The 14,185-nt window shown below is 36.9% G+C and overlaps 1 protein-coding gene across 1 annotated transcript in view; it reads right to left on the reverse strand.

Annotated features, from left to right (window-relative positions):
- Positions 1-2,286: 2,286 nt before the first annotated feature.
- Positions 2,287-14,185, reverse strand: part of LOC118427698 (sushi, von Willebrand factor type A, EGF and pentraxin domain-containing protein 1-like) — a 42,616-nt gene continuing 30,717 nt past the window's right edge. The window contains exons 12-32 of the mRNA XM_035837600.1: positions 13,741-14,054; positions 13,111-13,327; positions 12,735-12,896; positions 11,832-11,993; positions 11,372-11,533; positions 10,764-10,934; positions 10,145-10,257; positions 9,623-9,837; positions 9,187-9,371; positions 8,445-8,750; positions 7,875-8,040; positions 7,480-7,634; positions 6,912-7,124; positions 6,081-6,212; positions 5,592-5,771; positions 5,221-5,343; positions 4,733-4,870; positions 4,408-4,527; positions 3,765-3,953; positions 3,028-3,201; positions 2,287-2,910 (exon numbers count right to left, since the gene is read on the reverse strand). Of these exons, the coding sequence (XP_035693493.1) occupies positions 2,699-2,910; positions 3,028-3,201; positions 3,765-3,953; positions 4,408-4,527; positions 4,733-4,870; positions 5,221-5,343; positions 5,592-5,771; positions 6,081-6,212; positions 6,912-7,124; positions 7,480-7,634; positions 7,875-8,040; positions 8,445-8,750; positions 9,187-9,371; positions 9,623-9,837; positions 10,145-10,257; positions 10,764-10,934; positions 11,372-11,533; positions 11,832-11,993; positions 12,735-12,896; positions 13,111-13,327; positions 13,741-14,054 (3,809 nt within the window). The 3' untranslated portion in view covers positions 2,287-2,698. The remainder of the gene's footprint in view (positions 2,911-3,027; positions 3,202-3,764; positions 3,954-4,407; positions 4,528-4,732; positions 4,871-5,220; positions 5,344-5,591; positions 5,772-6,080; positions 6,213-6,911; positions 7,125-7,479; positions 7,635-7,874; positions 8,041-8,444; positions 8,751-9,186; positions 9,372-9,622; positions 9,838-10,144; positions 10,258-10,763; positions 10,935-11,371; positions 11,534-11,831; positions 11,994-12,734; positions 12,897-13,110; positions 13,328-13,740; positions 14,055-14,185) is intronic.

Here is a 14,185-nt window from a genome sequence, read left to right on the forward strand (position 1 = left end):
CATTGAAATTGTTATAAATGTTTCAACATAACATTTTATAACCAATTTCTGAACCACATGTACATTGTACTAGTATTGATACACATCTACTGGAAAATTACAGTTACGGACCACTGCCGAAAACATATGCCTTTAATTGTTTCAATATATGATATGCATATCGTGGATATGCATATTACATCCATATAGATACATGAAGCAGCATTTGTGTATTATAACTTGTAGAACATTTCCCATGCCATCCAATATCTCATTATTACAATTGGAATAGTACAAAACTGAATATTGAATAAACTAATGACATATTATTGAAACTATTTTGCCTTGTAATGATACACTTTTTCTAGAAGCTGGTATACAATTCTGGCCAAACAGATCAATATGTTTTCAGTATCAAACAATATGTTTTCAGTATCATTAACATCTAGACAAGTCTAGATATCAGTGTACTAATGGCATTTTTCTGATATCATCTCAAACTAGTTTCAGACACCTTTATCAATAGTGTAGAATAGAAGGACATATTACAAAGATTTACATATAAATCATACATTTCGATGTTGTTGTTTTCTAATGAAGAGGCATGAAACGGAAGGTTAAATCCATCTCCTTGTCAGTCCCAAATTTGATTCATTGCAAGTAAAATGAAATGACAATTTCTCTTGCACTGGAAATTTATGACTCGGAACTTGTCAACACTAGAACAAACATGCATTATCGGATACTTGGATAGGAATGGAGTGGTCTTGTAAGACATTGTTGTCACAGAACGTACAGCACTGTCGGATCTTATGATCAGCCTCCCTCTGTCTCAACAGGACGCCTTGCAGCCGCACTTCCGCGAATGCCCAGATTTAGATTTTACACCCCTCTGCAAGGCTAAAGACGTTTCTGCAGGAGGCAGTCTACACCGTTCCTTTGTGGGGATAAGTGGACACTGAGTTACCATTTTACTAGTTTTAGACTAGAGTAGACACCTTTGATATTGTTTTGTATTATTTATGTTTTATGTCTGAATCTCTCGTGTTACCTGCAATTAGCCCACGGGCAAGAATTTGCAATAAACTTTATTATTACTAAAATTTTCGTGCTGTATTTTGCTAGCTTGCTCTTTATGTACTGCCAGAAGGACATCGTCCGCGGAAGGCAATCAGCAGCTCATCTACCGTCGGATCAGCACCTGGTATGTAGAACTTTGGCTGGGCGATGAACATTATCCACACCTTCCTTATGGCTGCAAGTTTACATGTTCCTTGCGCTCGAGCCATTTTGCCTTGTTGTCAAATCGCAGAAAGCGAAGTATAGTTAAGTTAAAGCAATCAGGTTGAGTACATAGCGCCGTACATATACATACACATAACTGTCATCTAATGTATCACATTAAGTGACGTACAACTATTTTATTGCCTACTTTCTGGATTAGGTGTCCTTGAAGCTTTGTTTTGTCCAGTCATACTTCAATTTCTTATCTTTTGTCTTTAGATTTCAAACATGAATGGAAGTGTAAGTTGTACCAGGTAAACTTTCTCAACCAAGACATCACTGCATAGGTGCTAAATAATAGCAACGTTAAGTACAAAGTTTATGTCATCAGGATTTATCTGTCTGGTCTGGTCATAACATATAATTACCGGGATCCTAAACGTGAAAATAAGGCTTTCCTGTACCCATTTAAGCTATTGTAAGGGACCTAACCTGCATATGTATCAAGCTGCATATCACAAGAAGCCACATGCTTATTTTCAAAACTGAAGTCCACTTAAGTTGTCTTTTTTCCTTGCTGGATTGGAGTGGGGTATGGTTATTATGTAATAGATCCTAAATCATTTTCTGGTGAATATGTTATGATATTCAATGGGTTGGGTGTATGTATGCAAGATCTTCCATTCCTTAGATGGTATTTTCATATGAATACATTTATGTCATACAGAATGTTGGAAATGACTCTACACAAGTGATATATTTATTTTGTATGTATTTTCGACTTTAGATACAAATAGCCATCAATAATCACAATAATACGTTCTGCATGGATTGAATACAATTCAACAGAATGAAAGCATTAAACATTAAATGTTCTTTCTCAATAGCCACGATTGGCAGCTTTGTATAAACGATGCAATATCATTTGAAAGACAGTGGTTCTACAAGTTGAATGATTAGAAGAAAATTATATGAGCATGTACATATCGAGTACCACGAGTATTATCATTTATGAGATAATTGTTTCACATGGCAAATTAATGCTTCAGTTGATAATATGGTGTTGCTTGAAAGATAGCTGGGTTTAGAAAATAACATGCTTTTGAATATACGCTTATTGTAGCATTGGAAGATGGACCATACTTTTAATGCTGCTTTTACTTTGCTTTAAGGTTGGTTTATATATTCTTAAATCAACAACACGATAGCGCAAGCTCTATGTACATATTGTTCCAAACCTAAAAAGGGCCAAACTGGTGCTTATCAAAACACGCAATAGTACAAGTAAGCAGAATACTAATTTAAATGATGTCATATGACTTATTGTGGGCAATTCTGTTGCAAAAAATGCAGTTAATAGACATTTGATCCAAAGACCGTTTTTACGTTTCTGATCTAACTTCAACACCTCAACACGCAAAAGTAGCTATACTACAAAAACAAACAACTCATGATAATCTATGAATGAATACACACATGCAGCAAAACCAGGTTACTAGTGCAAGGTAGGCTGGCTAGCACTAGTGTTTACTGGCAGGCAGTCAGGTACAGGGGCAGACCAGGTGTGGTCATCCTGACAAATGAGCACTGCACTTTCAGTTGTTGCAAAGCCATCATTGCACTGCACCCTCACTCGGCTCCCGGTTGTGTACTGTCTGCCGATGATGTCACCATTAGCAGGTGGGGCTGGTGGCACACAGTCGTACTCTGTTGAAAACAAAGAAAATGTGGAATGGACTGCCTATTTCATTGCTGTGATTTTGAAAAAAAAAGTCAACGGCATGCATGTTGGTGGATAAAGAGAACAATCCATTTCAACCTTACCTATGCAGTAGGGAGTAGGATGGTTCCAAACCCCCTCTTGCAAACAGGACAATGTAGGCTGACCAAACAGAATGTATCCAGCATTACACGAGAGTTGTGCAGTGCCTCCAACATTCAGTTTATCAATTGTGACTGTTCCGTTCTCAATGTTGCCAATCGAAGAACACAGCACCTCTGAAACACATTGTCATAATTTTGTCAGAGGTTTTGTTAAATGGAGCAAATTGTTAAGTATTGCATATACCTGTAAATAACACTCCTTAAAACATGTTTTTTCCCGGTTTTCTGATCCAAGTCGTGTAATCTATTCTATGCATGCGCAGCTACAAGTTGTTTCTGTCATGGCTGAAAACAGTTCAAAACTGGACCACTACATAATCATCTTATACAAACAATTAGAAAGATTTTCCTTATCCATCCAAAACCATACCCCTATAGGTAAAATAATTGTAAACAGTTTTCATTGAAAACTTATAAACATACATTTGATTGCGTTACTCATCATCGAATACATGACGGTTATGTCTTCTATGAATCGGATTGACTACTTCTGTGTGCACTAGGCTTGCATCGGACTGAACTAAAGCTATTAGTAAATACATGTACATGTACTGTTATTTAGTATTACTTGTTTTGCTGTGTGTGAAACAAAAGGCACTTACATGATCAGCTGAAGGATAGGTTCATTTAAAAGAAAAATTCGTTGTAGTGGTTATCTGGTAAAAAAAAATTCTTACCTTTGCAGTAGGTATAAGAGTTGCTCCACTGGCCAGTTTCGTCACAGGTAATCACAGGGGAACCTACCAGCTTGTGGCCAGGACTACAGGTGATGGAAGCTGTGTCACCGTAGTGGAAGGCCCCCTGAACAACTTGGGTGGTAGAAACGTCCGCGTTTTGTGGATGCACAGGTTCTGGACACTGAATAGCTGTTGCAAGAAATTTTACAATCAGTTATTCGGTCAAATTACATCTGTTAATTCAAAGGGAATGCATTACACATTTGAAAATACTAAGAAGTAGTACTTCGGTAATTTTAGTGCATATTGTAATGAAAGACTATATATATATCAGTCGTTCGTTACAATATCTCTCTCTCTCTCTCTCTCTCTCTCTCTCTCTCTATATATATATATATATATATATATATATATATATATATATATATATATATATACTGCACAGTGGTAGCGATCTAAATTGATGAATAAAAATATGTATGAAAATGGCTTTAATTTGATATGGGTATTCAGCTTAATGCTGCTACAAACTGACCCTGCTACCTGTAACATGGAGCATGAGAACAAATCATTATGATGATACAATAGATGGTACCTACATTTTGCATACAACGTTAAAAATTTGACGAGAATGAAAATATACCTTTGCAGAATTCCCCGTCACCAAGTGGCTCATACCCCGCTTCACATTCACATGAATACCCTCCAGCGTGGTTAAGGCATAGCTGGCTGCACGTATTGTTTGTGACACATTCATCCTTATCTGGGGCAATCAAAATACAAAATGGGTCGTCTGTGAGTTTTAGATACCTTTATGGTAAAACGTATGTAACCAACAGGCAGTAAAAAGCTTTTTATCCTTGCACACACTCAAATCCATATACTTTAAGACAAAGGCAATTACATAATTATTTGATTACTTAAAATATTTGACACTCAAATGTATGAATAAGTTTCGCTAATCTTACCAATGCATCTGCCACCAGTCACTGTTTTTTCGTACCCATCGTCACAAGTGCAGAAGTAGCTGCCTGGTGTGTTATGGCAGTGGTGGTCACATCCACCATTTATGCCGAAGAGCTCCGGCAAAGAGCATTCATCAATATCTAAACATCGTAAAGATTCCATCTTTAGGATATGTAAAATATACACTATAGAATAAGTGTACGAACAGTGTGATTGTGATTTTTCTAATCATACGCTTATATCTTAGTTTAGTCATATTAATACTATATTGATAAGTAGTACAAATTAACAGAAATGACTCTTCATGATCAGTTATTTTCAAGACTTCCAAACAATTTGTTTAGCTGCTAAAATACCTTCAATTGTTGCTGGTAAATGACTGGATTTGTTAACGTTAAGCTTTATACTTGTTATCGTTATGATTTCAAGATGTAAATTCGCTACTGTCTGATAGTCATTTATAACAAATATGTTGAGAAGGAAGTCTTACCCGTACAAGTAGCATTGTCTGTTGACAAAGTGTAGCCAGGATCACATGCACAATAGAAGCTGCCATCAGTGTTCCAGCAATGTTGAGCGCAGTTGTGATGGTTTATCTTGCATTCATCTATGTCTAAATGCAAAGGACTATGTAAGAGTATGAAATATGTGCACAGGCACACGCACAGACACCCACTCACACAAACACACACAAATGACACATGAATGGTCCAAGTGCCGTGCAAGAGAAGCAACCGGCACACATCATCATCATCATCCCGGACAATACAGTAATGATATATTTGTAAGTTGAATGCAGTAAAATAATAAGCGCACATAACAATGCTATACAGCAGAGATGCATAATCCTCAGACAATTACCTGCACAGACGGTCTCTTGCCCACTCCAGACTCCGTTGTGTGTACATGTATGGGTGTGGGGACCAAGGAGTTCATAGCCAGCAGCACAGGAGTAAGTTACATGTGATCCCACGGCGTATTCAGAATTCAAAGGTTGAATTGATGCATGTTGATGAATTAGAGGTGCTGAGCAGGTGACAGCTAAAACAATATAATGTTACTGTATTTACATAACCTCAGACACTGTACCGCCAAATGATGCTAACTTTTTCCTATGGCATGTAAGTAATATTTCATTAATTACACAAATAATACACTCGTTGCCATAGCTTTTATCAGTTTATATTTTCAAACATAATTTTGAAGGTCTTCGCAAAAGTAATTATAATGTGCAACTAAATCATCATACAGTATTGTAATGATACAGCATTGTGCAGCTTGACAATCTTTTCCCCACCAAAATCCACATGGAAACGTTAAAGAACATTGATTAAGCAATGTGCACCATACCTATCTCACAAAGATGACCGATGAATCCATGTCGACAGCTGCATTGGTAGTCGCTGTCTCCGTTATGGCAAACTCCTCCATTCAGACATGGATCAGGGTTGCAGAAGTCAATGGGCGTCTCACAAGCAGTGCCTTGAAAGTCAGAGTTGCAAATAATATTCACTGTTAGTCAATTAAACAAAACCAAAAGTCATCAGCGTCCACCATTTGGTACATATTGTGCTTAATTTTGAGATAAAATACAGAGCATATATCGCTAGTTAACTTTTATCCGCGGGGTAATCTTTAGCTAGTTGGAGCTTAAATATGGCATTTAAGGATATCAAGTCGACAAATGGTGGTTTTGAATTGCACCATTTCCACAACAAAGCAGTTTAAAACCACGTCTAACTTGATAACCTTAAAATACCCTTTTCTAAACAACGGATATAGATTACCTGTGGAAAAGGATGAACTAGCGTTATCGATTACGTGTTATTTGCTGATAATCTGGAATTTGTGTAACCTTAACCACCGACTGATATTTTATGCTAAATCAACCTGTATGTTGTAAAATGAAAACAAACGATTTCCCCTGCTGTCCTTAATTGTTTTGTATATATATCGCCAGAATATTATTTCATGATACATGATATATTTTGAGGTATTACAAGGTCAAAATTCCATGGTTTCATAATTGCAATTCATCGGGAACCTTTCCTTACAATCCACACGTCCAGTTGCAGTGACATGCTGAACTTGAGGGACAAATCTGAAGTAAGCATATGTTAACTTTATATTACATAAGTATACCCTTCTAAATAAATAGCTGATATATTTCAACATATTTACCTGTAAATCCAGGACTGCAAGCACAGGCTGTTGTATTTTGTTCGCTGTGGTAGACACATTTTCCATTCAGGCAAGGATTGGGGTGACAGCCGTGAATCATCGTGTCACACAGGTCACCGGTATAGCCAGATGGACAGTCACACGAGGAACCGTTGACTTTGTCGATGCAGGTACCTCCATTGTTACAGAAATCAACCGAGCAGTCTTCTAGACCTATTTGGTACAAAACCACCTTGATTTAACAGGGGATTGCACTCTGGAAATATAGTGTTCATCCTTAATGTTGCTTGTCAGTGCATAGTGAATGGGAATCATCATGTTTGTAATGCTGATCTTAAGTTTGTAAAAGCTAATCTCTGAAATCATACTGCAGTCTATATATCTTGCAAACCAATAAATAAATCATATTCAATTATAGATCTTATTTGAAATAGTGTAAAATGCACATACCTTGAAGACAGCCTCTCATTATAAAGCAAAGTATTTAGCAAGAAATAAGTAAATGAATTTTTTTTTAACATCTCAAAGCAACTGTAATTTAAAGCGAAAATAAACAGTATAACTTTACCATCACAGAAGGAAGATGAGTTGCTCAACTTGACTCTCCCTTCCAGGCCAGCGATGAAGTCAGGCCATGCCTTGACATTTCCAGTTGAGTTGTGGCAATTACTTGCCATGGAGTAGATGTCCTCTTCTGAAAGCTCATAATCCCATAAGTTCAACCTGGGAAAAATATAAGTAGAAATAACAAGATGTTAAATTCCTCTTGATATGAATCTTAGCACTACAAGAATGCAAACACATGTAGGTAGTATCAACCTGCACCGTGGACATGATGTGCACTAAGTTTACAATATATCTACACATGTCTTTCCATGCTTTGACAGCTCTCTCTGCAAGGATCGCTTAGGATATCATTACTACGCTACTTATTTGCACTACAGTGTCAGAATGACAACCTACCTGCTAAGGTCACCAATAAAAACTTCGTCAGGTCCAAATCTTCCTCCAATGTCATCTTGCTCTTGACCGATTACAAGTTTACCACCACCAGGAATGACAAACCCGGTTTGTAGATTAGTACCGTTGCCAATGCGTCTTCCATCCTGATAAGCTCTCCAGCTGCCATCTATAAATCATAGGTTATATCTTGAGTGATATTTTGAAGTTCATACCGTATAATTTGAGGAAATGAATGCCTGCCATTCTAAGACCTACAACCGGAGCTCAACAACCATAGATATTCTGTTGCAGGCTATAAATCATTATAATGCAAGATAAACTGCTCTTTTAGAAAACCCATGTGATGATCTCTACGTGGGTAACATGTCAACGGAGTGCAATTTATACCTTTCGTAAGGATAAAGGTTCAAAGCATTGACCTTTGCCATTTATAGCATGATAAAGACATTGCTTTTTGATGTCTCCTAATTTGATTTTGTCATTTGATATGGAAATGTGCCATAATTTCTATTGTTTTTTATGTCTCCAAATTGATTTTATCATTGGATATGGAAATGTGCCATAATTTACCTTCATTGGACCATGTTACTGCTATATGGTGCCATTCACCATCATTGGGACTAATGGCAGTAAACACTTCTTCATTGTTGACGTGCAGCTTGAAGCTGTTGTAGTCAGTTACGGTTAATGCATTGTCAGTAACATTTCCCATCTCATTTTGTGTGGCGTAAGAAAATACAGTTCCTGCATTGATGTCGTCACTGGTTTCCATCCAGAAAGCGATAGTAAAGGCCTGAAGGTCCTTGTCCATGTTGACGATGCTGTAGTCTGCCAATGTTCCCCAGATGAAGCTCATGTCAAAGTCTGAAGACATTTCTAAAAGAAGAAGAATATATTTTAAATCAAAAGTGTTAAATACTTGTAATATTCAAAATGCCCAACTATGACAGAATGCAAGGAACTGCCTGTTTTGAACAAAAAAATTGAGTCGTATGCGTCTAGATATATATAGATACTGCAGCTGATATCAAATGTGACAATAGTTAAGCCATATTTTGAATTAGGTATCTACAATCAATGTACATTTAGGCTTTAGATGTTTTCCTATACTATAGATTCTGTGTTACATATCTTCCAATAATTATCAAAAGCATAAATGGTATGATTGCAGTGCAGTTTGAATGTCTGTACTTGACCGAATACCTATTTGTGTAACTGCTTATGCGATTCATGCAAGAAGAAAAAAAAACGTGTAAAAAGAAATCTAGATGCACCAGTATTCAATAATCAGAAATTTAGAACTGAGACCTACTTGTTTCACAGAATACCCCAGAATAGGATGGAGGGCAGATGCAGTCGTAGCCATTGACACCATCAGCACACACTGCTCCATTCTGACAGAAGTTTTGCACACACTCGTCGACGTTGGTTTCACAGAGACTACCTACAAATCCGTCAGGACAGTTGCACACAAAAATGCCATCCCCATCAACACAACTGAAAAATATAAAAGAATAATATGCATTGTAGTTTCTAAAAGGTTTTTCGTAGATATTGTTACATAGTATAAGTCAACACTGTCTTCTCAACATTGTAGCATGATCAATGGAAATTTATGTACAAAATGAACAATTTTCCCAGAAGCTTTAATTTTACAACTTTGATACTCAAGGTATGATATTATCGTTTATCGTTAGTCTCTATTGCTACTAGTTAGATAGATAAATAGAAAAATTTAAGAGACATACCTTCCTCCATTCTGGCAAGGTGTCGATGCACATTCATTCAAGTTGAGTTCACATTTGAAGCCAAGGAAGCCAGGTTTACACCTACAATTGTAACGACTAATGTGATCTACGCATGTTCCACCATTTAAACAGGGAGCAGTCAGGCATTCATCTATTTCTGTTTCACAGAACCTTCCGGAATAGCCATCAGCACAGAAACAGCGGAAACCATCATCCTGAAAAACCAACACATCAGAATCAATATATCTGAGCTAGAATGATACCAAACTGTAATCAAAGGTCTTGACTAAATTAATCTGAGAATACGGTAGCATTCGGCCAATTAACATTTGGTCATACTAAAGAAAAAAGGAACTCAGACATGCGGTTTCTACAATTCTACAATTTGGCTCAAAGCTATGCCAAGATTCCCCATCAATCATAAGTTGCAGTACTTACAGTTACGGTGATACCATTTGTATGTACTAAGTTGTTATGATTTTTAACCAGTTAATAAAAATACAGCAGAAAAGTTGAACACACCTCATCAAAACAGGTTGCATTGTTGAGGCAGGGACTTGAACTGCACTCATCTTTTTCATATTGGCATTTATCACCAAAGTAGCCATGAGGACACACACAGTCAACTGCATTCACTGTGTAAGAGAGGTGCCAGTAGTAGAGAGATGGGTTAATTCAGAGAAGAATGTTGTTGCTGCTTTATTCTGAAGTAATTCATGCAATAATCTGTTTCTTATTTAGCCACACAGTAACTGTTGTGTTAGTAAATGATCAACAACATTCCTTTTATCAAGAAAGTTTTTTTTTTACCCATGTTAAAATTGGATGAAATGACAATACACTTATAAGACTGTATACTACATGCATGGCACTGATTAGCACACGTTGAATAATGGCAATGATTAAATTTAAAGTTTGTCTGTATGTAGATTTCTAGAATAGCAACAGGCATATCCTGTTCAATTTTAAAAGACTGCAATGGGCAGAAAAATCCCCTTGCATGACTCCAATAATACAAGAACATCCAAAAGATGTACTTGATTGTATACAATAACTGCCAGTCTAAGCTCAGATAGTTTCACAGTGGACCTGAAATGCAACGAACCAAGGAAGCAATCACGACCTAAGTCATTTTACTTACCCCTGTCTAGGCAAGTAGCATTAAAGCCACACGGATTTGTAGAGCAATCATCGATATCAGTTTCACACAAGACACCTGTGAAGCCAGGTCGACATGTGCATGTGTAGGAGTCTTTCCCATCAACACAAGTGGCCCAATTCAAACACGGATTGCTCTGACAGTCATCTATGTCTGAAAGGAACAATATAGTTTGCACAATCTCAATTTTTCGGACATATCTTCAAGAGATCTTTCTAATGACATCTGAAATTTGAAAAGGAAAACGGACTTCAGAAAATACCTTTCCATTTCATCACATATGTAAAAGTGTGTTAAGCTAATATATACACTTCCTTTATTTAGTCTTTACTTGCCTGTCTAAGTGTCTTTATTTCATATTCAGTTACCATAATACCAAAAAGAGTCTTTGAAGACTTGGATAAGTAAACTTAATCGTCTTAAATAAAGGATGTAACGTTAACAAACTGTTAACTATTCCAATGACTAAACCAATATATCAAATGAATTATCAGGTTATGCAATGTATCCCTAGGATTGCTGAAAGTGATATCCTCAGTTCTATTTCATTTCAAACACTATTTTCAGGGCAAAAAGGGTTCATTCCTTACCAACACATTGTACAGCAGATGTGGCACCAATGGTGACAGTAGATTGCGTCCCAGGACACTTAATGCAGTTCTTCTTCCTTTTGTCTGGCTGATATGTTCCCTTTGGGCAAGGCTTACATGGCTCAACACCAGAAGCAGAAAAGGATCCAGCTGCACAGACCACTGCAATGGCAATGATAAGATGTATACTAAAAGTAGTTTCTATGACAATATGGATTAAATCTATCCCATACTTGTGTCATTAGTTTTACAAAAGAATATGGACATGCTTGTGTGCATTTATAGAGGGCGTGTAAATAAGAAAGTCCATGTGCGATGCATGAAGGTGACTGTACAACATAGATAATTCATCATTTATGTGCGAAATAGTCTATGTATACCAGTCATCAGTCAAAATTAGTTCTTTTTTTTCTAATTGATATTTTAGTGAACTGTACATGATACGGAATAAAGGAATTACTTTGACAGCTGTCTTGTGAAGTAGCACCGGGAGAAAATGTTGTCGTGTGTTGTGGGCATGGTTGACATGTTTGCTGACGGGGATATGACTGATAGGACCCCTTTGGACATTCTTTGCATGCAGCAAGACCTGTTGTTGAGTATGTTCCTGGTTTGCAGATTTCTGAAAGAATAAAACGTTTTACATGAAACTCAGTAAATTAAATTAGAAACCGATTGCCTCTTGAGATTTTTTATAAATAACTCTGCAAGATCGCAACGAACTATATTTCGCTCCTTCCATCCTCCACCAAAAAATGGTGCTACATTGACAATTACTAAAATACACTTAATTGAAGGCCTATGTGTAACAATTAAAAGATTCCAGAGATGCCTTCCCAATTATTTTCTAATACTACAACAAATGCAGCCACTTGAGCTACGGACAAATATAGAAAAACATTATACCACGCTGATGGATGAGCCTTCTTTTTCATCTAATTATGGATTTGAAATTTAAAAAAAAACTTTGATATCTAGCATCCACTAGTTTTATTTTAGTTCTTTTGTTTTGAGTTGGTCTCTTGTGGACTGCGGCTCATTACCGCACCTGACTGTGAGGAAAAGTAGCCCCTGTGCATTAGGGTATAAATGCTTTACTTTCTTCTTGTTGCAATTACTCATTCTCATATGTTTTGCTATCACGCTTTAGTTTTTGAAAGTTATTCTCACACCCAAATAGAAATTTTCAGCAATTACTATTGAGGACAAATATTTTCGTGTACATTAAGGCATTACATCAATTCATATCCTGCACATGTAAGCTGTATTCATTTGTAAGATGAGTCACACAGAGTTGACCTGTGAGTTTTCACATGTTTGAAACTGCCATTCATAATTTAACACAATGTTACATGTAAGTTACCTTTACACTCTGTGTAGTTGGTTGCGTGGTTACCCACAGTCCAGTATCCCACATCACAAGATTTACACTCAAGCTGAGCTTCCTCGTCTTGGTAAGAGCCGGGTAGACAGAGATCACATTCACCAGTTGAAACATTGTAGAAACTTCCCAGCGCACAGTTGACTGTAAAAGAAACATATTATTGCTACTACGGGTTAAAAACAGACTGTAGATGGTCGAGTATAAAACTTCTTCACTAAAATAAACCAAATTACTGTAAGTTTCACACACCTTAATATTATCAGTTGAAAGGCAGACATATTTTTAAAATGAATATTTGGCAGTTTCGTGTGTCACTTTATCCATTTTGTAAATTCACTTCACAACATAAACTCACTGCACAGATCTCTCGTTCCAACAGTCCTCAGGAAGGTTCCATTTGCACACACTGGCTTTGTTTCCTCAGCATGGAAGAACTCTGTATCAGGGGCGATGATGGTGTTGTCAAGGTTGATCTGCAGACTGCCCAGATGTGTTTCTCGTTCAACAGACAGTGCAATTTCTTCAATGGTGTTCTTGATGTGATTGTAGTTTTGAAGGCCTAGGTCGTCATCCTAAGTGATTGGCGGATTCAAACATGGAATTTAGAAGGAAATTATCTTGTAGAAGTGAGAATAGAGGATTGACAACTCTACTTCATATTGGTACATTCAAAAACTGCCATCTATATGTTTTAACTGGAATATGTGCAAGACACTATGTATCATAATTACTTTTTGCAAAGGCATAGCCTATTTATGACATTACTTTGATTTATGAGCTGAGTTTGCGTTAGGAATTCATAATATACAGCAATAAAAATATACTAAGGTGAATTTCTCACTAATTTCTCATAATGTACATGCTCTAGTAATTGCCCTCACCAAGACAGTATATCAAATTTATTTTCAAAATGTCATCATTATCGTATTGGTAATGCCGAAGAGAATTGTGCATGAATTCAGCTATCTTGTTTTTCCCAACTTACATCAGTTTTGTTTAAGACTTGCACCGCCACATTGTAGCTAATCCTTGCCACTTGGTTGAACCCCCTACTCAGAAGGTCACGCTTATGCCTTGTTATTGTGTCATTTACTTCACCACAGTAGACCACAACATTTTCCACAAGGCAAGCATCGTTCCCATGAGCGTCCATACAAGCTCCCAGCATGCCGAATATTGAACCTTGTAGGATTTGCAGGAACTGCTCCTTGATTTGGAGTTGTGTAGTATTGTCGTGGCAGTTACCCACAAAATACTGTGATTCCAAACCTTTGTTCACTTCATTTGGATCCCGTCGCTCTGTATAACAATAAAACCCAATCATATATCATTGTCAACTTATATTATCCCATGTGCAATAAAGGACAATTAATAATTGAGAATGAGAAATAAGAAAATTGTGTGGCGTATGGTAACGTTAGCACAAGTTT

The sequence above is a fragment of the Branchiostoma floridae genome, chromosome 12 (assembly GCF_000003815.2).
Source record: "Branchiostoma floridae strain S238N-H82 chromosome 12, Bfl_VNyyK, whole genome shotgun sequence".
NCBI classification, from domain to species: Eukaryota; Metazoa; Chordata; class Leptocardii; order Amphioxiformes; family Branchiostomatidae; genus Branchiostoma; species Branchiostoma floridae.